Source organism: Abramis brama (genome assembly GCF_963993115.1).
Source record: "Abramis brama genome assembly, chromosome: 4".
NCBI classification, from domain to species: Eukaryota; Metazoa; Chordata; class Actinopteri; order Cypriniformes; family Leuciscidae; genus Abramis; species Abramis brama.
Window position 1 is genome coordinate 50085265 of NC_139966.1, and position 27270 is coordinate 50112534.

The 27270-nt window shown below is 37.7% G+C and overlaps 1 protein-coding gene across 1 annotated transcript; it reads left to right on the forward strand.

Annotated features, from left to right (window-relative positions):
- The first annotated feature begins 17224 nt into the window (after positions 1 to 17224).
- On the forward strand, positions 17225 to 24527 carry LOC311082246 (scavenger receptor cysteine-rich type 1 protein M130-like). The gene is made up of 15 exons (XM_084112978.1): positions 17225 to 17397; positions 17864 to 18187; positions 18307 to 18621; positions 18851 to 19168; positions 19245 to 19562; positions 21103 to 21399; positions 21525 to 21602; positions 21777 to 22091; positions 22194 to 22412; positions 22511 to 22594; positions 23097 to 23156; positions 23462 to 23539; positions 23794 to 23856; positions 24065 to 24125; positions 24250 to 24527. Exons 1-14 carry the CDS (start codon positions 17286 to 17288, stop codon positions 24082 to 24084), a joined length of 2601 nt encoding a protein of 866 aa, XP_083969104.1. The 5' UTR covers positions 17225 to 17285; the 3' UTR covers positions 24085 to 24125; positions 24250 to 24527.
- Positions 24528 to 27270: the final 2743 nt, after the last annotated feature.

Genomic DNA, 27270 nt, shown 5'->3' on the forward strand with positions numbered 1-27270 from the left:
GAAAGGTTTAGTTTTTTTTAGAACAAATCAAGGCATTTAAAAAAAAAAAATTGTTAGACATTATGAGTCTGATTTCGTTTAATAATTTAATTAGAATTGTTTTTTTACACCTATCATAGTCAAAGTCATAGTTAAAACATTTATTTTCTAAAGAGCCGTTTGTGACCCAAAAGATCTTTTCAGTGAGCTGAGTCAACGAGCCGGAATGCCAGGGAGTCCCTACTAATAATGTAACGTGCCTAGCTAAAATCCTGGCTGAATTCAGATTAGCGTCCTAACATACTACTCTTGCTATTTCTGATATGTATTTGAAATCAGGCGTGGATTTATGGTTGGGCCTGGTTGGGCACGATTGATCGGTGGCCCACCCAATCAGATTAATAAAAACAATTTACATTTTTAATTTTAATAATCATGAATTATAACTGAAATAATTTGAAAATAATACAATGAAATAATTTCATTGTAATAGTTTTTTAGAATGTTTAATAGTTTTTTTAAATAAAAATGTATGTACAGCTACGAAAAATAGCTACAAAATAAATATATTATGTTGACATATCGTGTCAGATGCTATCACGCAACACCGCGGGCGCGGGCGCGTTTCGGACCAAAAGTTTTCCGTCGCAGCGGCAACCTAACTGAGCTATGGCTAAACAGCTGTCATTGACACACTTAAAAAAAAAAAAAAAAAAAAACACGTCTAGATGATAATATAGGCTACTTCTGGACCATGTCATGCCTGAGGAGGAGAAGAAGGAGGAGGAGGAGGAGGAGGAGGAGGAGGATGGTCGTGAGACACTTAACGTTAGTGGCTTTTTCATCAAAAACATACTCACTATTTGTATTTCAAATGATCCAGAAGTTATTCAGCAACTTTTATTTTAAAAAAGTTTTGTCAGCATTGCGATTCTCATTGTACACATACACTCTTTAATAAACGTTTTAACACAATTTAAACAACGTATCATTCAGTGCTACTTCTATAAATATTTTAAGTTGCTCAAGCAAGTGGTAAAATATTTAACCATGTACTTATATTAAAATCGCAAAGATTTTAAATTAAAACTTAAAATTGACAAAAACAGCCGACTCTCCTGCCTTTTCTTTTGCATTTAAGTTTTAATACAATAAATCTTGCATGTCACAAAGAACTTGTTTTTTCACCTCCACGAATGAGACAAGTGTTCATTATGTCGCCTTGTTGAGGTAAATTGTAGTTTTCCTTGCTTTACCCTGGTCTTAAAGTTGGCTAGCCTTATAAAGATGACTGTGAAAAAGAGTATAATTAATGGATGATATTAATAATTATATATGTTGTTTCTGCTAATATCATCATTCATTGAGTTGTATACATCTTAATGTATTTTGTTTTCTTTTTTGTAAAATGTAAAATCTTAATAAAAATACTTAAAAAAAAAAAAAGAAAAAAAAAAAGAGTATAATTAAATTAAATGCATTTATGGTGATATTACTACATTTAATTTAATTAAACGCATTTATGGTGAGATTATTATATTTTCATGTCAATCTGTGTTCATTTTGACCACGAACCATTCGCTGGCACTTTAATTCAGCGCGTGCAGCACAGCAAAAATAGACTCGGTGCGGAAACGATCTCTGCACTGCTGTAGCCTCTACGCACCGCACATGGAACGCATCGCCAGACCGCATCCACGCTCAGTGTGAAAGCTCTAATACGGAGCCCGGGAATCTCCGTATATTCACCAGGCCCACCTATTAATGACGTTCTGTATCCGCCACTGGTATGAGTAGCCTATGTTAGTATGCGATTTCGAATTCAGCCCATCATTTTTTCGCTGTTATTTTTTTAATAAATCAATGCTATTGGTCAAACTTTATGTATGTCAGTGAATTTTACAAATATTTAACAACCAATGAAAAGCATTAAAACAGCTTGTGTTAAATCTTGTTACTTGATTAGACTGTCAAGCAAACCTCACAGCTCATAGCTCCTCTCCGCCCCTCCTCCTCCGGCCAGCGCATAGCTGAACGTAGGCTAATCAGTGATCTTGTATTTTGAGATCGCAATAGACGTGAGGGACTATAATGCGTTAAGAGCTCGCTCAAGTACTGCGGAGCTAAACCATTTAGTGCTTTGTAAGTAATCAGCAATATTTTGAAATTGATGCGATGTTTAATAGGGAGCCAGTGCAGTTTTGACAGAACTGGGCTAATATGGTCATACTTCCTGGTTCTGGTAAGAACTCGAGCTGCTGCGTTTTGAACTAGCTGTAGTTTGTTTATTAAGCGTGCAGGGCAACCACCCAGTAGAGCATTACAATAATCTAGCCTTGATGTCATGAACGCATGAACTAATTGTTCCGCATTTGTCAATGAGAGCATATGGCGTAATTTAGATATATTTTTAAGATGGAAAAATGCGGTTTTACAGATACTAGACACGTGACTTTCAAATGAAAGATTGGTATCAAAGAGCACACCCAGGTTCCTAACCGATGACGAAGACTTAACAGAGCAGCCATCAAGTGTTAGACAGTATTCTAGGTTATTACGTGTGGGAGTTTTTTGTCCAATAATTAGAATCTCTGTTTTTTCAGAATTTAGAAGTAGGAAATTACTAGCCATCCAATTTTTTATATCAGCTATGCATTCTGTTAATTTAGTGAATTGGTAAGTTTTGTTAGGTTTCGAAGAAATATAGAGCTGAGTATCGTCGGCATAACAGTGAAAGCTAATTCCATGTTTCCTAATGATATCTCCTAATGGTAGCATGTACAGAGTGAACAGCAGCGGTCCTAGTACTGAGCCTTGTGGTACGCCATACTGAACTTGTGATCGATAAGACATCTCTTCATTTACTGCTACAAACTGATAACGGTCAGATAAGTATGATTTAAACCATGCTAGTGCAATTCCACTAATGCCAACATAGTTTTCTAGTCTATTTAAAAGAATGTTGTGGTCAATGGTGTCAAATGCAGCACTAAGATCGAGTAACACTAATAGAGAGATACAACCACGATCGGATGATAAGAGCAAATCATTTGTGACTCTAACGAGAGCAGTCTCAGTACTATGGTATGGTCAAAATCTGGACTGGAAATCCTCGCAGATATCATTTCTTTCAAGAAAGGAACACAGTTGTGAAGATACTGCCTTTTCTAGTATCTTTGACCGAAAAGGTAGATTCGAGATTGGCCTGTAATTGACTAATTCTGTACGATCAAGTTGCGTTTTTTTAACAAGCGGTTTAATCATAACCAGCTTAAAGGTTTTTGGTACGTATCCTAGAGACAAAGACGAATTAATGATATTAAGAAGAGGATCTATGACCTCTGGAGGCATCTCTTTCAGTAGCTTAGTCGGTATAGGGTCTAACATACATGTTGTAGATTTAGATGATTTAACGAGTGTAATGAATTCTTCCTCTCCTATAGCAACGAATGAATCAAATTTTTCCTCAGGGAGACTATGCACTGCCTGATGCGATACTGTAGTAGACGGTTGCATAGTTATAATTTTGTCCCTGATATTATCAATCTTATAAGTGAAGAAGTTCATAAAGTCATTACTGCTGTGCTGCTTGGAAACTTCTGCTTGAAGCTTTCTTTTTCGTTAGCTTAGCCACCGTTTCAAATAAATACCTAGGGTTATGTTTATTTTCTTCTAATAGGGTTGAAAAATAAGCAGATCTAGCAGCTTTTAAAGCCTCTCTGTATGCAATCGAGCTCTCCTTCCATGAAATGCGAAATACCTCTAGTTTTGTTTTCTTCCAGTTGCGCTCCATTTTTCTGGCTGCTCTCTTAAGTGCCTGAGTGTGCTCGTTGTACCACGGCGTTGGATTATTTTCTTTAATCTTCTTTAAGCGCAAAGGAGCAACTGTGTCTAAAGTGCTGGAAAAGAGAGAGTTAAAAGTTTCTGTTGCGATATCAAGTTCCTCTAAGCTATCCGGGATGCTGAGATGATGAAACTTTTCAGGAAGTAGGCCTAATAGGCCTAACAAAAAACAAACAGAAAAAAACATGGGATTTCTGCCTCTAATGCCATGAAATGAGGATTCAGTCTTTAGTGGGTAATAAGGAGCAGTGCATATGTTTGTACGTGTGTGTGTGTGTGTGTGTGTGTGTGTGTGTATTTTTCTCTTCCTGTGTGTATTTCTGTAAGGCAGTGAGGAATGGGTTCATGTGAGGATACATGTGTGTTTGCTAATAGGCCTAACGAAAAACAAACAGAAAAAAACAACATGGGATTTCTGCCTCTAATGTTTTTTGATCCAATGGAAATAAGGATTCAGTCTGCTTGTGATGATGAACATGTTCCTGACTGTTTTTCTCTCCTTTAACAGGAAGTCTCATCTCTGAAGAACTGCATTGAAAATGAAATGAAAATGCTGATGCTTTATATCAATAAAAATAAAACAAATATATATATATATATATATATATATATATATATATATATATATATATATATATATATATATATATTACAGTTTTTCTGAATTGCTAAAACACTAAACCCCATTCTCTGAACCATATTCTCAATAGTCTAAACCAATTTGTCGAATAAATCACTCTTTCTGTAAAACATTAAACAAGTTCAGGTAGTTAAAACAGTTTGCAAATCTCATGCACTTTTTTTTTTTTTTAAAACTCTTAACACATTCTCACTCACTAAAACACATTTTGCACTGTGATGCACTTACATTTAAAAATGCTAAACACAGGTAGGTGAAAGTTAAACACAAATGCAACACAGTTGTCATCATTTACACAGAACGACTCAAAATTGTATTGTTCACACTTATTTCTAATGATGAGACCAAACCAACTGTACATAATACAAGTTAGTTCTGAGTCCCAAAATTTACTCAAATGTTGCACTGAATGTTGATACCAACAATGGTTGGAAATAATATAAGAGGGAGAGAAGGATGAGGATGAGTAAGAGGAGGTGAACAAGCAGGAAGAGGATGAGGACGAGGAAGAGCAAGGTGTGGAGAATGTTGTCAAGGCTGGATCTGCTTCAGGGTTTTTCCCTTCGCCTGCAGAGATGACATTGTCTGAAATGGAGAAACTCCTCCGGCCGGACCAACATGAAGACATGATGCTGAAGCAGAATAAAATCTCTCTCACTGACCTTGATTCTGCAGTTGCACAACTCTTCTGAGTGTACTTTACTGTAACATGCTTTTCATTTAGAGTTTTTTACTGTAACCTTTTTGGCTTTTGCAGTTGGGTCACTGTATTTTCACAGTATGCAAGTGGTGAATATACAGTCATTCGATAGGCCTGGGCATCCAAGTTGTTATTACTATACTTTTTTAGATAATTGCAAAATGTATTTACTTTGTTACAATATACTTTTTTTCTGTAACTGCATGCTTTGGATTCTGTGTTCTTCATTTTTTTATGTAGTGTCTAATGAATGATCTGTAGTGTTTATAATTTTGACTCGCTGTGTGTATGATCTGAGAGCATTATTTGATTTTGAGAACAGATAAAATGGTTTTGAGGCAATTGTTTGATTTTGCCAGAAGAGTCAGAGGTTCTGTGAATGTGGTTTGAAAATTTGGTTTTGTGTTTAAGGTTTTGAGAAAGTGAGTGATGGTTTCAAGAAATGTGTTTTAGCAATTCAGAAAAACTGTAAAAATAAATAAATAAATAAAAATGCTTATTACTGCCATCATGTGGATGAATTATGCAATAGAGCAACTTAATGGTTCTGTCAAAATCTAAATAAACAATTTATCTAAATAAAGTATTTAAGTTTTCATTGTTTATTTTAAATCCATTGGATTTTAAAGTTTCAAGCATCATTACATTTATCCTGAACACTCCTATAGATAGATTTCCGATGACGTCACATTTCTCCCGCAACTCCTTACGGCGCCATCTTGTGTGTCAAGTGGGTCAAGCGTTTGTGTTACGGAGCATGATAACATCCTGAATCGGCATTATTCTGAACATAAAAATCATACGATTATTCTCCGTTTGGCTGGAGTTAATGTTCAGTGCTGCTCTTGTGAACATTTAGAGGTTTTGTGCTCTGGAGATGTGACACTTTATCTAATCATTTCCAAGATGGGCTAGCTAAATGCGCTAGCTTTCATCGGCTGTCAAATCGCTGTACCCAGGCGGCTACTATCGACACAGCCCTTGAGAGGTGTTGGCTGGGCAGAAGCACACTCTGACGATTGTCCACCTTCATCACTTTCTCTGTGGCCACATCAGCTGGTAGAGGCAGAGGCTACACCTGGAGCACATCGCTCCGTGCCTCTGCTCTCCATCTCTCTCCTAAGTTACACTAAATTAGTTCGGAGCGTTGTGTTGTTGTTGTTTTTTTACCCAGATGGTGTTGTCTTGACACTGAGTCTAAATGTACCATATAATAAGGGCTGTGCAGATATCAGCCGCCTGGCTACAGCGATGTGAACCGTCAATGCAGGGCTCCAGACTAACATTTCCACGAGGGAGAGAGAGCAAGACAGCGCTTAGTTTGGAGACGGTGAAGTCTTGTTTACATGTTCGCCTGGCTCCGAAGAGAGAGAGAGAGTGCGCGCGCGCGACCGGCTCTCTCTCTATCTGCTCGTTCTTTAAGTTAAACATGCACCCAGTTCATCTACATTACTCACCGATCAAATAAGACTTTGGCGGGACAAAAAAAAATCACTTTGGCGGGCGCTAAAACAAGTTCAATGCAGGAGAATTCATGCGTGAATTTAACTGAGTAGTGTATGACCATGCACTCGCACAAATGCGACCACATAAAATTTTAACTCGCACATTCTAACAAAATAATTGTATGCTTCCAGAGACTTTCTTCTTCTTAATTCGTCAAAAGTGTACGCACTAACGGTGTGGATGAGATACTTGGCAATGTCCATTTCCTGAATATCGGAGTACACCGCAGGATTAGCCTACATAAGTCCTCTTTCGACATTGTGTAAGGATCCTTTCCATCGATATAACTCAATTTCACATCATATCTTGTAGGGATGGGAACCGAGAACCGGTTCTTCTTCAGAACCGGTGCCCAGTGAATCGATTCCTTGGAACCGTTAGCATGCCTCCTTAACGATTCCGCTTATCGGTTCCGCTCGTTCAAATGTGACACGACATCACACACGTGCTGCGTTGTTTTGGTTCAGAACGTAGCAAACACTATGAGCAAACATGGCATCGAGACAGAAGCGCTCTGACCGCGTCCTAACTACATGCGACGCGACGGCGCGACACGCGATAAAAAGTATAATTTTCCATGTTAATCAAAGTTTAACCAGCCGCGACACGCGACGATTCTATTTGAAACGTATCCTATTTTACTGCGACGTCGCGCTGGAACAACAATCTCAAAGTGTGGCAATGATAATATCAGGTACTATTTTTGTGCTTTATTTAATGTTAAAAGCGTGTATAATGTGACTGAATATCATTTAGTGCTCCCAGCTTTGTAGCTGTAAAAACAACAATGGATAAGTCCCATCAGATCTTGAAATTAAACAAATGGAAACAAAAACGTTCAAAATGTGAAGAAAACCCGTGTATTATTTGACAAAGATTGTTTTAGTAACTCAATAGCCTAATCCAAATGAGCACTGTTAATATTCCAAAAGGCACAAGCTCTTCCTAAACTGTTTTCAGTCTGTGTTCTTAGTTTTTATGGCACATAAATGGCAGTTTTATTTATTTTTTTGTCCGGACCAATGAATGTGAAAATTATCAATTTCCTAATACTAAGGCACTCTTCTTGATAATCTTTCAAGGCACACACTAGCGTGCCGTGGCATACTGGTTGAGAAACACTGCCCTAGGCTATAGGTCCGGTCCCTGGACTTTACTTTGAGAAGTAGCTCACCTACTTTTAGGTTTGTTCTGAGGTTGCTACACATAATTTGTGTATACTCTGTGCTGTGTCTTCTGATCAGATATTAAAGTTAATACAAACAAATTTGTACTTATTCCCTCACCCAATAAGAATCGATAAGAGAATCGCTAAGGAATCGGATCGATAAGCAATATCGATAATGGAATCGGAATCGTTAAATTCTTATCAATTCCCATCCCTAATATCTTGCCTTGCAAACATCGTCTAATGTGTCCCTGTAAATAACCTTCACCTTGTCGCCAGGTTTGGAGGAATTTGTCATTTATCTCAACACAAAAGAGTCAAAAATACTTTATATTAACTGGCTTTCTATTAATGCAGCACAGTGAATGAGCCGTGTCTCCCAGTGACTTACTGACAGCTTTGACACACAACATGGCGGCGCGCCGCAGAGGATAATGGGTAATTCTTCTTCTTCTTCTTCTTCTTCTTCTTGCTTTTTTACGGCGGATCGCAGACAGATATGTGCATTACCGCCATCTATCTAGGAAATGGACCATTGACACTTCCTAAACTATAACCTCTATTTACCCGCACAGAGGCTTCATAGAGTTTCATCCGGCGCTGCGTGTTCAGCTCCTCCGTCTACTCTCAGCCCCCATGACAGGTAGAAGAAAAAAACAAAAAAACAAAAAAAAAACACCCTTATTTAAATGCGCTTATTTAACCCAGTATTTCCCAAATATTCTACCATTAGATTAATTATACTCCTATCTGACTTTAATACATTTTGAATAGTGAACTTAACTCCTATATTATTTAATTCCTCCTTCAACTCTTTCCTTTCAACATTATATCTCCTACAGTGCATTACTACATGTTCAACTGTTTCATCAACTTCACATTCCTCACATAAACCTGTTGGACTCTTACCTATTAAATGCAATGTACTATTCAATCTTGTATGTCCCAATCTTAATCTTGTAATCATATTCTCCTCATACCTACACCTACCTGATACTCTTCCTTTACCCACTATTGGCTCTATTTGATGCATATGTCTACCTTTTATTTCATTATCCCAATATTGCTGCCATATTTTCAGAATATTTTTTTAAATAATTGACTTAATTTCTGACCTACTAAATAAAATCGGTATATCTACTATATCTCGTTCTATTGCCTTTTTTGCTAATGCATCAGCCTCCTCATTACCTCTCAGCCCAATATGTGCTGGAACCCACAAAAACTGTACTTCTAAACTAGCTTGTTTGATTGAATATAATTCTTGAATTATCTCTATTACCATATCCTGTCTTGTTTCTGACTTCATCTCCTTCAAACTTATTAGAGCTGAACTACAATCTGAACATACTACTGCCTTGGATATTTTAACTTCCCTAATCCACCTTATTGCCATAATTATTGCAAACATCTCTCCAGTATACACCGATAAACAATCTGATATCCTTTTATTCTCATACACTTTAACCTTTGGAATAATGAATGCAGAACCCACATGATCAGTTTTTGGATCTTTTGATGCATCTGTAAAAATGTGCATATATTCCCCATATCTTGACCCAATATACTCCCTTACATTATATACTTCTGTTTCATATGAACCTTCCTTTTGTCTTTTTTCTAATAAACTTAAATCTACTTCTGGTTGGGGCATAACCCATAATGGTACTGGAGATAAAGGAATTATTGGAGCATATCCAACCTCCTCCAATCTCATATCTCGAACTAATTTCCCCACACTCCATCCAAAACTATTACCCTCTCTCTTCTCATGTTCCCAGCTAGGACTCATTACCTTCCTTGTTGGATGATCCTCTCTCTGTCCTCTCAAATTTGCCCAATAAGATGCCATTAATTGCTGTCTTCTTATCTGCAAGGGCATTTCACCCATCTCTACCTGAAGAGCCGAAACTGGAGAAGTTGGAAATGCTCCGCAGCAAATTCTTAGTGCTTGAGATTGAATTCTTTCTATTTTAACTAAATGAGATTTATTTGCAGAACCATATACAATACAACCATAATCCATTATAGATCTTATCATAGATATATATATAGTTTTTAAAGCCAATCTATCTGCTCCCCATTCCTGACCTGAAATACATCTCATTACATTCACAACTCGCTTACATCTTCCCACCATTTTCTCAATATGCTCTTTCCAAGTTAATCTAGTATCAAACCAAACTCCTAGAAATCTTACTGTACTTACACGCTCTAATTCTTTTTTGTATAATTTTAACTTAACATCCATATTCCTCCTCATTTTAGTAAAAACTATTATTTTTGTCTTTTCCACTGAAAACTTAAAACCATTTTCCCCTGACCACTTTTCTACTTCATTTAGAGCACATTGCATTTTCTTTATGTTATACTTTATATTCTTTCCTCTAAACCAGATAGCCCCATCATCAGCAAACAATGATTTCCCCATACTTCTATCAATCCTTAAAAAAACATCATTAATCATAATAATAAATAAAAGTGGACTTATTACACTGCCCTGAGGTGTACCATTATCAACTATTCCACTTGAAGATATTGCTCCACCCACCTTTACTCTAATACTTCTTCCAATTAAAAACTCTTTAATCCAATTATACATTCTTCCTTTTATACTCATCTTCTGTAACTTTATTAGTAACCCCTCTTTCCACAACATATCATATGCCTTTTCTATATCAAAGAAAACAGCAATAACACTTTCCTTATTTATAAATGCCTTTCTTATTTCATCTTCTAAAAATACTATTGGATCCATAGTCCCTCTGCCACACCTAAACCCACTTTGATAAGAAGAAAACCAATTCATTTTTTCCAAATGATAAGTCAATCTATCAGTTACCATTCTCTCCATTACCTTACATAAATGAGAAGTTAAAGCTATTGGACGATAATTTATAGGATTACTTGGATCTTTCCCAGGCTTTTTAATAGGTATAATTAATGCTTCCTTCCAACTTTGGGGAATTATACCTTCCATCCATATTCTATTATAAAATGTTAAAATCACTTCCATAGAAATTTCACTAAAATGCTTCATCATACAATAACTAATTCCATCCACTCCTGTAGTAGATTGTTTCATTCTTCTTACTGCATTCTTTAACTCACTCATAGAAAATGATACATCTAACAAATTATCTTCAGCCTCTTTTTTCTTCTTTATTTCAGAATATTCCTTCATCACACACTCTCTCATTTCCTTACTCTGTTCAGTCAAATTCTCTGAGCTATTTACTTTAATAAATGCCTTTAAAAACATTTCCACTTTATCTTCATCCTCCACAGCTATTTCTCCCTCCATACTTAAAACTGGATATCCATTACTCTTTTGAATCCCTCTCATTTTCTTAATCATGCCCCATACCTCCTCTACTGGTGTATTCTTCCCTATTTCATCACAATAAGCCATCCAATACTCTTTCTTAGTTTTCCTTACAATCTTCCTTACCTCAGCTTGTGCTCTTTTATACTCTATTAAATCTTGAAAATTATGAGTTTTCTTAACTATCCTAAATGCTTTCCTTTTCCTTCTTATTGCACTTGCACACTCTTCATTCCACCACGGAACTATCTTATTCTTCCTACCTCCTTTCCCTTTTGGTATATATTTATTAGCTGCTCCTTGAATGGCATAAACAATATCATCACTTATCATTTCTACAGATCTATCTGATTCTATTATAATATTCTTTAATCCCTCTTCACTCAGATTCATGAATTCTTCCCAATTCGCTTTATCAAACCTCCATCTACCAATATTTCCTTGACTCACCTTACTTACTCTCACATTTACACTAACATATATCATTATTGGATAATGATCACTTCCAATAGTATCTTGTCGCAATATTTCCCACTCAGCACTCCCTGCAATTGAATCAGACACCACTGTTAGATCTAGCACAGACTCTTTACCTGTAGCCACATCTACTCTTGTACTACCCCCATCATTCAGACATACCAAATTCCTCCGATCTATCAAATCTTCCATCACCATTCCATTACAATCTGTCACTAAACCTCCCCATAACATACTCTGTGCATTAAAATCCCCACACCAAATCACCCTCTCTTCATTAAGACCCTCTATTTGTTCTAACTCACTCAACACTAATTTCTTACAAGGATTATAAAAGTTTATTATTACATACTTTTGTCCATTCACCCATACCTCCACTACAACATACTCTTGTGCTACACCTTTACCTAATGATCTATATTGCATACCTTCCTTAATCAGAGTAATACACCCTCCACCATTACCCTCCTCTCGATCTCTCCTCTCACTCACATATCCTTTAATAACAAAATCAAATCTAGGTTTAAGCCATGACTCTTGTATACATATCAAATCCGGTTTAACTTCCATCTCATTAATAACACTTTTAAACTCCAATCCATTAGCCACAAGACTTCTTGCATTCCACTGTAAAATTAAAATCATCCTCCTATCCAAACCATGCTTCCTGGCTTGACTGTATCTCATTAATCAGCCCATCCCTAACCATTACCCATGTTATGTCCTTTACTCCCAAGAATCTCTCTGCTGCCTTGACTATAATTTGAATCTTAGCTGTCTTCTTTTCAGTTTGTGCAGTACAATTAATTACTTCAGCTATGAACAACAAGAAATTAACTTTACTTACAATCATTGTCTCTTCTGTAATCCTATCTTCCACCTCTGATGTTTTCTCACTTCTCCTCTCTTTTTGCACATCCCTCTCTCTTTCTTTCTCTTTACTCCTTGTATCAACCACTTTAACAGCTTCTGCATATGTTATATTCCTCTTAGCTCTCTCATTCTGTACCTCAATTACTCTCTTTCTCACCTCACATCCTCCATACGCAACACTATGATCCCCTCCACAGTTACAGCATTTTGGTCCTGCTCCTTCACATTTGCCATAATCATGCTCCCCCCCACATCTTGCACATCGTTTCTTAGCCTTACACACCATAGCCACATGCCCGTATTTTTGACAATTATAACATCTTAATGGAGGAGGCACAAAAGGCCTTACTGAGTAACTGATAAATCCAAGCTTGACCTTATCCGGCAAAATAACTCCATCAAACCTAAGCTCCACCGAAAGACTCTCAACTCTATTCCCTTCTCTGTTCATAAACAGTCGCCTAGCACCAACTATTTCCCCTCCGCTGATGTTACTTTTAAGTTCTTCCATAGATACTCCTAATGGCACTCCAGATATTACTCCACTTACCCACTGTCTCTGTCCTACAATCTTACTACTCACCACTTCCTGCTTACACATTACTTTAACTTTCAACATTTTCTTTTTTTGCTCTTCACTATTACAAACCACCATCAAATCTCCATTGCTTAACACTTTTGCAACCTTAATTTCTCCTACTACCTTCCTCAACTCTTTTGTTAATGCAATTGGACTTACCTTTTGTATTCCACCATCCTCTTTAAATTTCAATATTACCTTCAACTCATCCAAATTTACATTCCTCACCTCCTGTTCATTTCCACTTTCACCTGAACTTCTTACCTCTATCTGATGTTTTTTCTTTCTTTTCTTTGTACCTACACCTTCCCTTATATCCATATTCCTCTCTTCTCCTATCTTTCCTAACTCCATTTGATCATCTTCCACATCCGTATCATCAACACTAACTAGTGTCTCTGGTCCATTTCCATTATAATTTTTCTTATATTTTGACATAATCGATTTCGCTGCGTTTGCCGCCATCCATCAAACAAAAATCACCCCACGCTGTTTCCTGTGCGTCTTCCGTCATGCGCCGATCGACCACACATTCAAGATGGCCACCCCAACCCAGAACTCAAACGCGCAGCTCTAATGGGTAATTCGAGAAACGGAAACCCATCTATAGGGATCTCCCAGTCACGTGATCCCTAGCCACGTGTCAGCCATTTTGACGGAATACTATTGCACAAGCTATTCGTAATTCTATAAAAACAAATTTTGCCGAGTCCTGGCTACGATACCAAACATGCTAGGTTTCGCCTTAGGGTTTGTGTAGCGTTGTGATTAAGCGCTTAAAAAACATTTGGCTATATCTTCGAAACCGCTTGTCCGATCGAGACGAAACCACCGTCAGAAGTTTGGAAACATAGGTCGATAGCTACATACCAATGCCCAAATGCGAAAATATTGATAGTAAGGGGTAGTAAAATTCAATCAAAGTCATGTGTCAGTCATTTTTTACGTGTTTTTTCATATAAATGTCTATAACTCTGAAGTGAATTGAGATATTTTCACCAAAATTGGCACACATATGTATAGGCTCACTCTGAGGACACATAAAAAAAATGGTGGGACTGAGCCTCTTGGTGGTGCTATAATACAACAAAACATGGAATTCCCATTGACTTCAATACAGTTTTGTGAAATAAAATGCTATACTAAACAAATGCATTGGTGTAATATTACGAAACTCAGAATGTGCCAACAACACCATCCCTTGAAGGTACTCAAAATATTTCGAAACAGCGCCACCTAGTGGTCAAAAGTTATAACAAAATTTCCAAAAAGGCTAATAACTTTTGAATAAATCTGGCTATTGAAATGCCACTGGTCTTAATAGATTCCTTGGGTAAAGCCGAGAACATAGATACCAAGTTTTCCTTATTTGGCCGAACTTCCTGTCCGCCATCTTGATTTTCAGTCAAAACCTACTTTTTCAAACTCCTCCTAGACCGTTTGTCTGATTTTCACCAAAATCGAATCGTATCATCTCCAGACCGTGCCGACTAAAAGTTATGGATTTCGTGTCGATAGACGAAACCGTTTTCGTATAGCACAGCAGCAAAGTTGAGGCATTATGCTAATAGCACTATTCAGGCTTTATCTCTTCAATGCCTTGACATATTGACACCAAACTTTGTATGTGTCATTGTCACTTCACTCTGACCACATCACATCAGTTTTGTAACTGCGCCACCTATTGGTTGAAAGTGATAATCCATTAAATCATATTTTTAATTATTGTTTCTGATTTTTCAGGCATTTTGCCTAAAATCCTCTTTAAATGTCTTTAATTGCGCATTGTTGCAGTTGGTCTGACACTTTCAGTAATGTTGGCATGTCTTGTCATCTGATTGTGCTTGGCCCCGATAATTGCTGCTTGCAGCTATATTGTTACACTTAGTTTTGAAATGTACCAGATCAATTACATTTAGCTGATTTTCTACATTTAAACTGCAGAAAATATCCTTTTCATGCGTTCATGTTGTTTCTTATTGACTTCATCTGTGTGCTTTTTCTTTACATTTGCCATATTCTTTGTAATTCATTTGCTATATTATTTGTAATTCAAAGTGATATTATTGGACAATGTTTCAGAGGCATGTGAGAAATGATGTACTTTGCTCATTTACAAAAAAATAATGATGCAACAGGACTGTGACTGAACCAGTTCAGAACATCACTATTAAACAGAACAACCCAGTATTTAACAGTTCACTGCAGCTTCAACTTATTAAAGATCATATATAGATGAACATGTGGAAAATGGATTATAATGCAGGCATGTGATCAGCTAAGGACAAAAAGGAAACCTCCCATTTTCTCACTCATTCAATATAACTGCAATAACAACTACAATAATGATTATTTTTCATAATTTATTTTATTATTGTTTGAACTATAAATTCAACAAATATATTACTATTGCAATAATACTTCTCTAAAGTAAAATAAAAACAAGCATTTAATAATAATAATTCATGTTAACAATATCAATATAAACTAAATTGTAATTAATAATAAAATGTTAATTGTTATGTTTTAAGTCATCCTGCAGACCCCTATGGAAGTTTGCTGAGCACCCCTATAGTGGGCCCTGACCCCCTGGTGAAGAACCACTGATCTGTGGGAAGGTAAAACACTTCAAGTCAATAAGGTTATATATATCTAAAAAACCTTTGTTTTTAAGTGTTATAAATAAACACGCACGCTCATACACACACACACACACACACACACATATACATATATGTGTGTGTTTATTTATAACATTTCAGCTACATATAAATATAAATATATATATATATATATATATATATATATAGCTTTATATGTTAATGATTTTGATAAGAAAATACAAATACTAAGATATGCTTTACGTAAAAAAATATATATAATAAAAAAAAAATATTTGTACAGTAGCTGTAAAAAAGAAAAAGAGAAATGGTCAATTTCTGTCCAAATGTCTGTCGATTTGTCCACAAGGTCAAGATTCCTGTCTGCTCCTCTTCACAATAACAAGTTCTGTGTCGCCATCTGGTGGATGAATCAAGCATTACAGCATTAAACACACATTACAGCTACAAATGCTTGATATGATGCCAAATTAATAACTTTGGAACAGAAACTAGTGTTTATTTACAAATATTATCTGAATATCTCTTGGTTGTTGTACACAACCCAGTCCAGTTAATTTTATACATTATTAATTTACTGTTTATTGTTCTCTGGTTAGTACATGATACCAGTGTAGTAAATTCCACTAAATATTACGCACATTTCCCCCAAAACAATTATAACTTCTTTATTTATAGCAAAACTATTTTTGTGTGTGAAAAAAAAAAAAAGTAAGCGAGCAGTCAGTCATCAGTCTGTCTTGTATGTTGTGTGTGCAGATACAGGCTTTGATGCTGAACATAACCTGCAGTGTTTCTCTATCAATCTCCTGTAAGTTTAGAGTGACTTTCTCTCCACGCTGAAATATGACTGACACGGGTCTGTCCTCAGTGAAGTGTCTCTTCACACTGGAGGAGGAGTCCCGCTCATCAGCGCTCACACTTTATTGATGTATATGGAGAAAATAAAAATGCTGCTGTGTGATTTGTCAGTGATTGTGTTTGATGATTTCCTCTGTTGTGTCTAATAAGGTAACAGTGAGTGTCATTGGCAGCTGTGAGAGTCTCTCTCTCTTTAGGGGACTGACAGGAGCCAGTTTCTTCAGTGTGTTTGAGGGAGCAGAGGAGAAACAGAGTCAAACAAACAGTGTGACGAGCAGAAGATGATGGAGGGATTTCTGACACTCGTTTTACTCTCCTCTATAGTCACTATAACCACATCTGGTAAGTGCAAAATACACTGTTTTTTAGGCAACCAATTTGTTATACCCTCATGCCCAGCTTTAGTTGTCCAGTTAAAAATATTTATATATATTTATATTTGTCAACTTGTTACATCTTATGTTTCTTGACTTTGCATTATTCGATCCCTTTCTCTCTTTCATGTACAGATTTTGAGACTGTGAGGATAGTTGATGGTAACAGTCCCTGTGCTGGTAGAGTGGAGGTTCATCATGTAGGTCAGTGGGGAACAGTGTGTGAATACAGATGGGATATGGCTGATGCTGCAGTGGTGTGTAGAGAGATGGGATGTGGAGAGGCTCTAGAGGCTGTGCGTGATACTCGCTTTGGACAAGGATCAGGACCAATCTGGATGTATGCTGTGGCCTGTAGTGGATCAGAGTCAACACTGAAGAACTGTACATTCGAAGGATGGGGTGTTCATAACTGCCGTCATCAACATGATGCTGGAGTCAGATGCTCAGGTGAGCGGCTCCATACATCACTCTGTTAATGCATATTCACTATTCAGACTTCAATATACTGTACATCATACATGCAATTTAAATAATTTAGTGTAAGTTATTTTCAGAGCACTTCATAAACAATTCATTGATGATTAGCAAATTTTATGGTCTAAACCAGTGGTTCTCAACTCCAGTCCTTGGGACCCGCTGCTCTGCACATTTTGTATGTCTCCCTTAACACACCTGAATCAGATCATCAGCTCGTTAGGAGAGACTCCATGAACTGAACTGAGTGTGTCAGATAAGAGAGACATACAAAATGTGCAGAGCAGTGGGTCCCGAGGACTGGAGTTGAGAACCACTGGTCTAAACTACTTAATTTTATCCATTAAAAATCTGTTATTAATTAAAGAACTTACTGTTGTTTTATGTCCATATCATAATCATAGTAAGATGATCTTCTCTGTTGTGTAAATATATTCAGAAACCATAAACTACGGAAGGTCAAGACTTGTGGACGGGTCTCACCTGTGTTCTGGGAGAGTGGAGATGCTTCTTGTAGGCGGCTGGGGTTCAGTGTGTGACGCTGCCTTTGACCAGCAGGATGCAGAGGTTGTGTGTAGAGAGCTGGACTGTGGGGCTCCTGTACAGGTGCTGGGAGAAGATGCTTTTGGAAAAGGAAAGGGTCAGATTGGATCAAAAGAGATTCAGTGCAGAGGAAATGAAACACACATTCGACACTGTCCATCATCAACCTCACAGAATATAAACTGCACCCATGACAACGACGTAGGACTGATATGTTCTGGTAAAAATGTCAATGTTCAGCCTTTCTATAGAGAAATCAAATTGTTAACTAAAATGTAATTATTTGATTGGTTTCTTCTTTATTAATCAATTTCAGTAAACTATGTGTTCTTTTTCCAGGTTACACTGATCTCAGACTGGTCAACGGTCCTGACGTCTGTTCTGGTCGAGTTGAGCGTCAGTACTTCAGTAAATGGGGCACAGTGTGTGATGCATGCTGGGATATGAGAGCTGCCAGTATCCTCTGTAGACAGCTGAATTGTGGGATTGCTGTGTCTGTTGTGGGATCAGACTGGTTTGGAGAGGGAAGTGGTGAAATCTGGGCTGATGTGTTTGATTGTGACGGGAATGAAACAAAACTCTCAGAATGTTCCGTCTCTTCATGGAGTCGAGCTGAATGTTCTCATGGACGAGATGTTGGAGTCATTTGCTCTAGTGAGTCCAAATTACTGGAGGATTCACTGATATTGCTGCTGAAAGATTAAAAAAAGAATAAATATAGTATTTCATATTTCATATTACCATACATGTGTAATTTCAATGCAATTTTTAATACTTGTCTTTTTTTTCTTTTTTTTGTTGATTTTTTTATATATGTATTATTGATGTAAAGTATATTCACAAACTTGCAATATTTTAGTAAAACATAAGACCTTCTTTCCAGATTCCTCTCTGGCTGTTCATGACGGTCTGGTGCGGTTGTCTGGAGAGAGACAGTGTGAGGGGGAGCTGGAAGTTTCCATCCATCAGGTCTGGAGGAGAGTTCTGCTGGACTCCTGGAGTCTCACTGAATCCTCTGTGGTCTGCAGACAGCTGGGCTGTGGCTCTGTGCTGAACTTCTCCTCTTCATCCAGTCCTGAACACAGTCATGAGTGTGTGACGGGCTTCCAGTGCTCTGGGAGTGAAGCTCATCTGGGGAACTGCAGCTCTCCACAAACTCTCCACTGCAGCTCCACACAACAGCTGTCAATCACCTGCCTTGGTGAGAACAACAACATCTGGGCAGATTCTTCAGTTGTTAGTGATCAATAATGTGTTTTTCTCTCTCTGAATATCAGGTCGCGGGTCCATCAGGCTGGTGGGTTCTGGGGGAGACTGTGCAGGGAGGCTGGAGGTTTTTCACAGCGGCTCATGGGGGACAGTGTGTGATGACTCCTGGGATATTAAAGATGCCCATGTGGTGTGCAGACAGCTGCAGTGTGGAGTGGCCCTCAGTAACCAGCAGGTACCAGCCTGGTTTGGTCCTGGTTCTGGACCCATATGGCTGGATGAGGTGGAGTGTGAGGGGAATGAGACGTCCCTGTGGAACTGCTCTTCTCCAGGCTGGGGGAAACATGACTGTCAACACAATGAGGATGTAGGAGTCGTGTGCTCAGGTAAATTGTAAAGAATAAGTTAAATAATAACATTTCAATAACCTATCAATGTGACCGATAATATCCAGTATACTTGCATAATGCACATCAACAGCAGTGTTGGGAACTGAGAATATGTTCTTATTCTGAAAATATATATAAAATATTAGAACCAATAACTGTTCTTTCACATGTACTTTTCTATGTGCTCTGACAGAGTTTCTGAAGTACTATAGTTATCAGTACCACCACACAACATTACTTCATGAAATGCATAGCGCGACTAATGTAGTCCGAATGAATGACTCTAATGAGTCGGTTCTCAACATAAGCATCGCAGCACACAGCATAACTAGTGTAGTGATTCCTGAACAAATGGGTTAATTTTGTTCAGTGAATCAAAAACATACAGTTTAGAACAAACTGGGACTAAAATACAGTTACTGACTGGATGCTTATACAACAAAATGCAGCTAAATATACATAGTGTGCATTTGGTCAGTAGCATTTTTTCACATTTTTGTTTGTTTAAAATAAAAACGCGGCTAGCGGAGGAGGCAGAGAAGACCGGCCTGAAAATCAACACCAAGAAAACAGTGGTGATGCGGATGAACAACCGACTACATCAGCCACTGCAGCTACAAGGAGAAAACCTGGTGGAGAACGACCGCTTTGTGTACCTAGGAAGCGTGGTCAACATTGATGGCGGCGTAGACGATGACGTTAAGAGCCGGATCAGCAAAGCAAGGGTAGCGTTCAACACTCTGCGTCCCATCTGGAACTCCAAGGCTTTAACCCAGCGCAGCAAAGTCCGTATCTTTAACACCAACGTGAAAGCAGTCCTCCTCTATGGGTCCGAAACATGGCGGGTTACCAACACCATTACCAACAAGATCCAGACATTTGTCAATAAGTGCTTGCGCCACATCCTCAACATCAGGTGGCCTGAGAAGATTTCCAACACAGACCTATGGAGCAGAACCAACCAGAACCCAGTCGGAAAGGACATCAAGAAAAGAAAATGGGGGTGGATGGGTAAAACACTTCGCAAACCAGTCGACAACGTCACAAGGCAAGCACTAGACTGGAACCCACAAGGAAAAAGGAAAGTGACGGCCCAAACAGTCGTGGAGAAGGTCAGTCGAGAGCGAAGTGAAGGACGCCGGAGTGACATGGACACAGCTGAAAAGAACAGCCCAGAACAGAGTGCGTTGGCGTGGTGTCCCAGACAGCAACATAGTGTCGGCCCGGATCCGGCCCACATCTGGGCCGTGTGGAATTCATGTGTACCAGATGTGGGCCGGATCTGGGCCGACACTATGTTGCTGTCTGGGGTTGTTGCAGCCCTATGTTCCAACAGGAGTCTACAGGATTAAAGAAAAGAAAAGAAATATTGCATCCTTTGGAAATAGATTTGCATTTTGTTTTTCCAAATATTTATACCTTAAAAGCACTAAAAGAACCGTCAATTGATTTATTCGTCAAATTCTTTTATGGTTTCCATCCCAAATAAATAGACTCACATTAAAGTTGACATTGATTCTCTTCCTTGTCTTTCTAGAGTTTAAAGAGATCAGGTTAACTGAGGGCTGTGAAGGGAATTTGGAGGTTTTCTACAATGGATCCTGGGGTAATGTGTGCTGGAACCAGATGAACACAGACACAGTGAGTCTGATCTGTCAAGAGCTGAACTGTGGAAGATCTGGCAGTGAACCCGATTATTCAGAGGGACTGAAATCTCATAATTGGCTTGATTATTTTAAATGTCGACGTCATGATTCCACTCTATGGCAGTGTCGATCTTCACCCTGGGGACAGAATGACTGTGATAATGAAGTGGCCAAGATCACCTGCTCAGGTAAGATGATATTTAACACAATTAAATCAAGATTTAATATAGTTTGACATCATCATGTTTGGTTAAATATTATTTATAATGGCTAATAATCTGTTCAGTGATGTTTTGAAACTTTAATATTTTAGAGAAGGAAAATCCTGAGTCTCCTCAGAGTCGTCTGACATGTTCAAACTCTCCTTCTCCTCACCAGAGACAGTGTTCAAGCAAGTTTATCATAACCTTATATTTCCTTTTTTTTCTGATACTAATTTTTATTTGTGCACTGAATTATTTTTTATTCTACATTCATAATTAATGAAGCTTCACTTCAGTTTCAGTGTGTTTTGTTGTGAATGGTGTCCTGAAGCTGGTCAGTGATGTTGCTGTGTGTGATTTAGATCATGTTCCTCTCAGACTGAGGGGAGGTTTGGGCCGGTGCTCTGGGAGGCTGGAGGTGTATCATAACGCTGTGTGGGGTTCAGTCTGTGCTGATCTGTGGGACATCAGCGATGCTCAGGTGGTCTGCAGGCAGCTGGGTTGTGGAGCAGCACTGAGGGCTGATGGGAATTCAAGCTTTGGTGCTGGTGAAGGTGTTGTGTGGCTGAACAGAGTCGAGTGCAGAGGGAATGAGATTCACCTGTGGGACTGTCCTCTCTCCCTGAAGAACCACACTGACTGCTCCCACAAAGAGCACGCTCGACTCACCTGTGCAGGTCACTGAAAAACACTGAACAGTAGTAGTCATTTTTACATAATTTTAGTGCTAATAATCTTTGTGTATTTGCATGATTTTTAGTCTGTGTCTGTTTTGACAGATTTGCCAGATTTGTCAGTGTCCACTACTCCTGCCACAACAACATTGACAACAACAGCTTCTCCTCCAGTTTCTCAGACAGTGCGCTCAACATCAGTCACTCCTCCACAAACTCCTCCAGTGTCTCTCTCTGTGCTTGTGGTTGTACTGGGAGTTTTGCTCTCACTGCTCTTAGTGCCACTGCTTATACTGATTCAGCAGAACAGAGTGATGAGGAGAGGTAGGAGAGATCCAGGGACTGTCATATTGTGTGTTATTCAGTGTGTGATCAGTCATGTGTTGTGAACTGACAGCAGGTTTGTCTGTCTACACTCACAGCTCTCTCTAAGAGGAGACACAGGACGACGACTGAGGCCGTTTATGAGGTGCTTCATCAAAGACACAATCACTTCACTCAGAGAGGTGAGACATGAGCCGTGAAACTTATTTAATATGATTAATAAGTGAGTCTGTCAGACACTTGATGTTCATCTATTATTAGTCCTGTTAAACCTCCGGCTTTAAACCAGAGAATTCCTCACAGAAAACCACAGAGCTGCAGGTGCATGTTTATGTGTGTGTGTCAGTTAGCGTCTCTTCCTGTGTGTATTTTGAGGGTAATAAGGAGGGGTTCATATGTTAGTAAGTCAAGGTGCAGGTGTGTGTGTGTTTGAGTGTATATTTGTGTTTGTGTGTGTTTGTCTCTTCCTGTGTGTATTTCTGGAAGGCAGTGAGGAATGGGTCCATGTGAGGATACATGTGTTTTTCTAATAGGCCTAAAACTTAGGATTTTCTGCCTCTAATGCTTTTAAAATGTATGTTATTAATATTTGTGTTGTAAGTAACACAATGCTTCATGATCCAGAGGAGTCAATCTGTTTGTAATTATGAACATGTTTCTGACTGTTCTGCTGTCCTTTAACAGGAAGTCTCGTCTCTGAAGAACTGCATTCTGGGTATGAAAATGCTGATGAGCTTCTCTCAGGTTAGTATGGAAGCTTGTTTCTATGGAAGCTTGTTTCCGCCACAGAAAAAAATAAATAAAAAAAATAATTGCGACTTTTTATCTCACAATTCTGACTTTTTTCTCACAATTGCGAGATATGAAGTCCGAATTCTGAGGAAAAAAAGTCAGAATTGTGAGATATAAAGTCAGAACTCTGAGGAAAAAAGTCACATTTGCGTGTTATAAAGTAAGAATTGCGAGATATAAAGTCAGAATTGCGTGAAATAAAGTCGTAATTGCGTCTTATAAAGTTAGAATTCTGACTTTTTTTCATTTTGATGCAGAAGAGATGATGAAGGAAATCACACCGGGATATTATGATGATGCCATCACTGACGGACTGAAACCAGATCGTGAGACAGGTGTCGTTCTGTTATTCTATAATAGGAAGAAATATTTAAAATATATTAAAATCTGTATATATAGAAATATACACCTGAGAGCTATGATGATGTAATGACAAGTGGACAGAACTCTATCAGAAATGGTGTTTACTTTTTATTGTTATTGGTGTATTTTCTATAATCCTTTTATAGTGATTTATGATATTATGGTTAATCCCATTACATTGTAAGATATAATGCAATGTTTGTTCTGTCTATATGTTCATGTGTAGTGGACACACCAGAGCATTATGATGAAGTCATCATTAATGAACAGATCTTTCGAGATGTAACAGGTGAGTCACACAGAACTGCAGTTCATGATCACCTTCACCCACTAATATTGAACATGCGTTTCTACCATTAATGAATCATCACGACTTTATCAGGAGTAAATCTAATAATCTCAGACAGTCATGAGGTGAAAGAGATTAATGACATCATTAATGACACAAGCTGATTTACAAACTACAATATGAGGTTTTTATTTCACATGTGAATCAGAGGGAGATCAGGAGGAGTAATGATGTGAAGAACAGCAATGAAGATGAGAGGAACCTCTTGGGTAGGTCATTGTAACCTTTCTATAGCATATTTAATTTATATTTGTTATGTTTTTTCATTTAAACTACATCTTGATGTAAAAATTACAATGAAAATTATCAGTTTGCTTTTGTTTTTAAAAACAGACTATGATGATGTGGAGGAGGAGTCAAATAAAGGAGGAGGAGCCATATGACTCACTGACCACACCCACTGCCTCTTCATCAAATCATATTACAGTTCCTGGAGATATGGGGGTTTCTTAAACTGCTGTTAAAGATTCATGTTTTTGTTATCTGAAATATTTGTGTATAACAAGTTACATGCATTGCAACAAATTTTGTAGTATTTGTATTTTAATATTTGGCCTATTATTTTTTTTTAATATCAATATTTTTCACCTAATAAACAAAAGATACCATTTATTCATTACATTTGTCACAATATATTTTAAAAAGCAGTTAGAGGAAATGAGAAAATTATGCAAAATACTATAAACATTTAAAGTTGTTGAAAAAACAGTTAAGCAGTTCAGCTGCTGACAGCATTATCTACCTACATATAATGCTAAAATGAATTTACCACTCAATAAATTATTATTAGGAATCACATTTTTCCATAGATTTATTGCCATAGTATTTAGTAATAGTATTTCTTGTGTGCTGTCAGCTTGAATTAACTTGTAACCTTTTATTAAAAAAAATAAATACTGTAAAGACAGTTACACACATTATGTAAAAAAAAAAAAAAAAGACCATTAGCATCTCTCAAAAAAAAAATTTACCAAAGAGTTTCGATATTTTTCATATTTAAAACTTGACTCTTCTGTAGTTACATCGTGTACTAAGACCGACGGAAAATGTAAAGTTGCGATTTTTTTCGCCAGACCCGGAGATCGGCTGAATGGATTCGAAAACGGTAAAACTCAACTGTTTAAAGGGGTGATGAACTGAGAAATCAAAATTTCCTTGAGCTTTTGACATATAAGAGATCATCATACTATAATAATATCCTGTAAGTTTCAGAACTGAAAACTACCTTGTTAGTCCAATAAAAGCTTTTATAGACATCAGGCTCAGCAAACGACTCGTTTTTCAAAGTGGGGAACTATGACGTCAAAGAGGATAAAACACCTCCTCCACAAAAGAAGATCAACGCCTACTTCAATATGGCCTGTTTAGCCCCGCCCACCGATTCGCCCAAACCAGAGCCATAGAGAGAAAGAGTTGTGACACTCCTATCCACAAGTTTCCTACGTCCCATGAGGCATTGCGTCAAAAGTGGGCGCGACTTCCGGTTCGAAGTAAACAAGCGGGAGTTGACACTCATTCATTCATTAGTTGACCGTCATTCAAGATTTAGCGATCCAAAATTAATGATGTGGGAACACAACCTCAACGAAATTAAAAGGGGTGATATAACAGTACCTTTACCATCCGCGGTAGATGGTTGGGAGGATGACGTGAAGAAGTGGCCTCGTATCACGTATGGTAACATTTTTAGCTATTTTGTAGATTCAGTAGCCTGTGATGGTAAGGCGATGAGCAATCTGAAACCAGGTGACATTTTGAAGCGTCTAGCTAAATCGGCAATAACAAAGTTCTGTCTAAGCTTCATTAATGTCAAGAGGATTTGGTCCTCTGCTGAAAATGCTGACGATGTGGGGGCAAAACGTTGCAAGCAAGACACAAGGGTTTTGAATTCAAGAAGTGGAATCCCTGTGTACAGCAGACAGTCTGTATCGTCTTTCAAAACAACATCTGCAACAGACAGTGTCCTCTCAGTGGATGGGGCAGTTGTCATACCACATGTGATGGTAGGTGCTTTGGAGTAGGTGTGGTCCTCCATTGTTGGGTCTGACCACTGTGTCTGGGCATCATGGAAGGTCTGTGAGGTAGGATCTGGGTCCCCAGAAACCTGCATCACATCAGGCTCATCTGCAGGGAATACATTAAGTACATATTTAGCTGGTTAGTCCTTCAATGACGATTTGTTTAGTGGCAGAAAAAAAACAATTAGGGGGCATTAGAAACATCTAGACTGCGTTTAATATCATCAATATACAGTAGATATTCTGTAACATTAAATGTTAACTAATAGAGGAAATTAAATTAGCATCTGTCACTGTGTACCATTGTGCCCTCCAAGCTCGTCACAATAAAAGTTTATGCGAGGTAAAAACATCAGGCTACCTGTCTACTGTCATGGCACAGGTTTTCATATATTAATAATAGGGTCATTCCTGGTATGCGGTGACATTTTTGCTTCATAAGTGTTGGAAAAAAAAGTACATGATTTTCATGTTTTTAGCATTCTACCAAAATAGTGACATGTTTACCTATAAGGAATACATATTGGTCAAGCTCAGGGACTCAAAAAATAATAATTATGGGTAGATTGTTCAGACACTGTCCATGAAAATATTCCACCCTGTTAGGGACATATACATAGTTATCACAACATGTTAATAATGTAAATGTTAAACAATAATGAACTTGTTATGCAATAATGAACGGAATATAACAGGGTGGAACACCAGTGTTAAAAGGTTCAGTGGATGAGCTTTTTGTCATTGTCCTGCATGGTTTGCCATCAGTAATGTGTGTAATTGCACCTATATAATACTGTTTCAAAACAATAAAATTAAAAAAAATCCAAATTTCCTTTGTGGGAGGGACACAAAAAATAGCTATGTGGTTCCTTATCACAATCAATCATGGTGGCTAAACAATTCTCTCTTCAGATGGCTAGAGAAATATTTACAAATTAGAGAAGACAGACATAATAAATTAAATTTTTATTTATTTATATTTGATTAAAAATAAAGATACTATAATTAATTTGAATTAACTAGATTAACAAACATATACAAAATCCCATTAGAATTTCCACCCTGTTAGTTTCACATTCCACCCTGTTAGGTTTATAGATCTAACAGGGTGGAATCTAACAGGGTGGAAAATTCTGAGCTAAGTTAGTCATAGCTCTTTGAGTGATCAACATTTAGCTAGCTAACCTTCTACAGATGAACAGAACTTTTATAACTATGTCAGATTTGTTTTTACATTTTTTTGATAGGACAAACATTCTCACTAACATAGCCTAACAGGGTGGAACTTTAAGGGTGGGACAAGCAGGATAACATTTCAAAAACAACAAAAAAAGTT

Bases quoted from the DNA above. Each gene is read 5' to 3' on its own strand.
- LOC311082246 (XM_084112978.1), top strand. From the start codon at position 17,286: ATGTATGCTGTGGCCTGTAGTGGATCAGAGTCAACACTGAAGAACTGT. The intron at 22,092-22,193 runs GTCACTGAAAAA...CTGTTTTGACAG, and splicing joins CGCTCGACTCACCTGTGCAG to ATTTGCCAGATTTGTCAGTG. The intron at 23,857-24,064 runs GTGAGTCACACA...CATGTGAATCAG, and splicing joins GATCTTTCGAGATGTAACAG to AGGGAGATCAGGAGGAGTAA.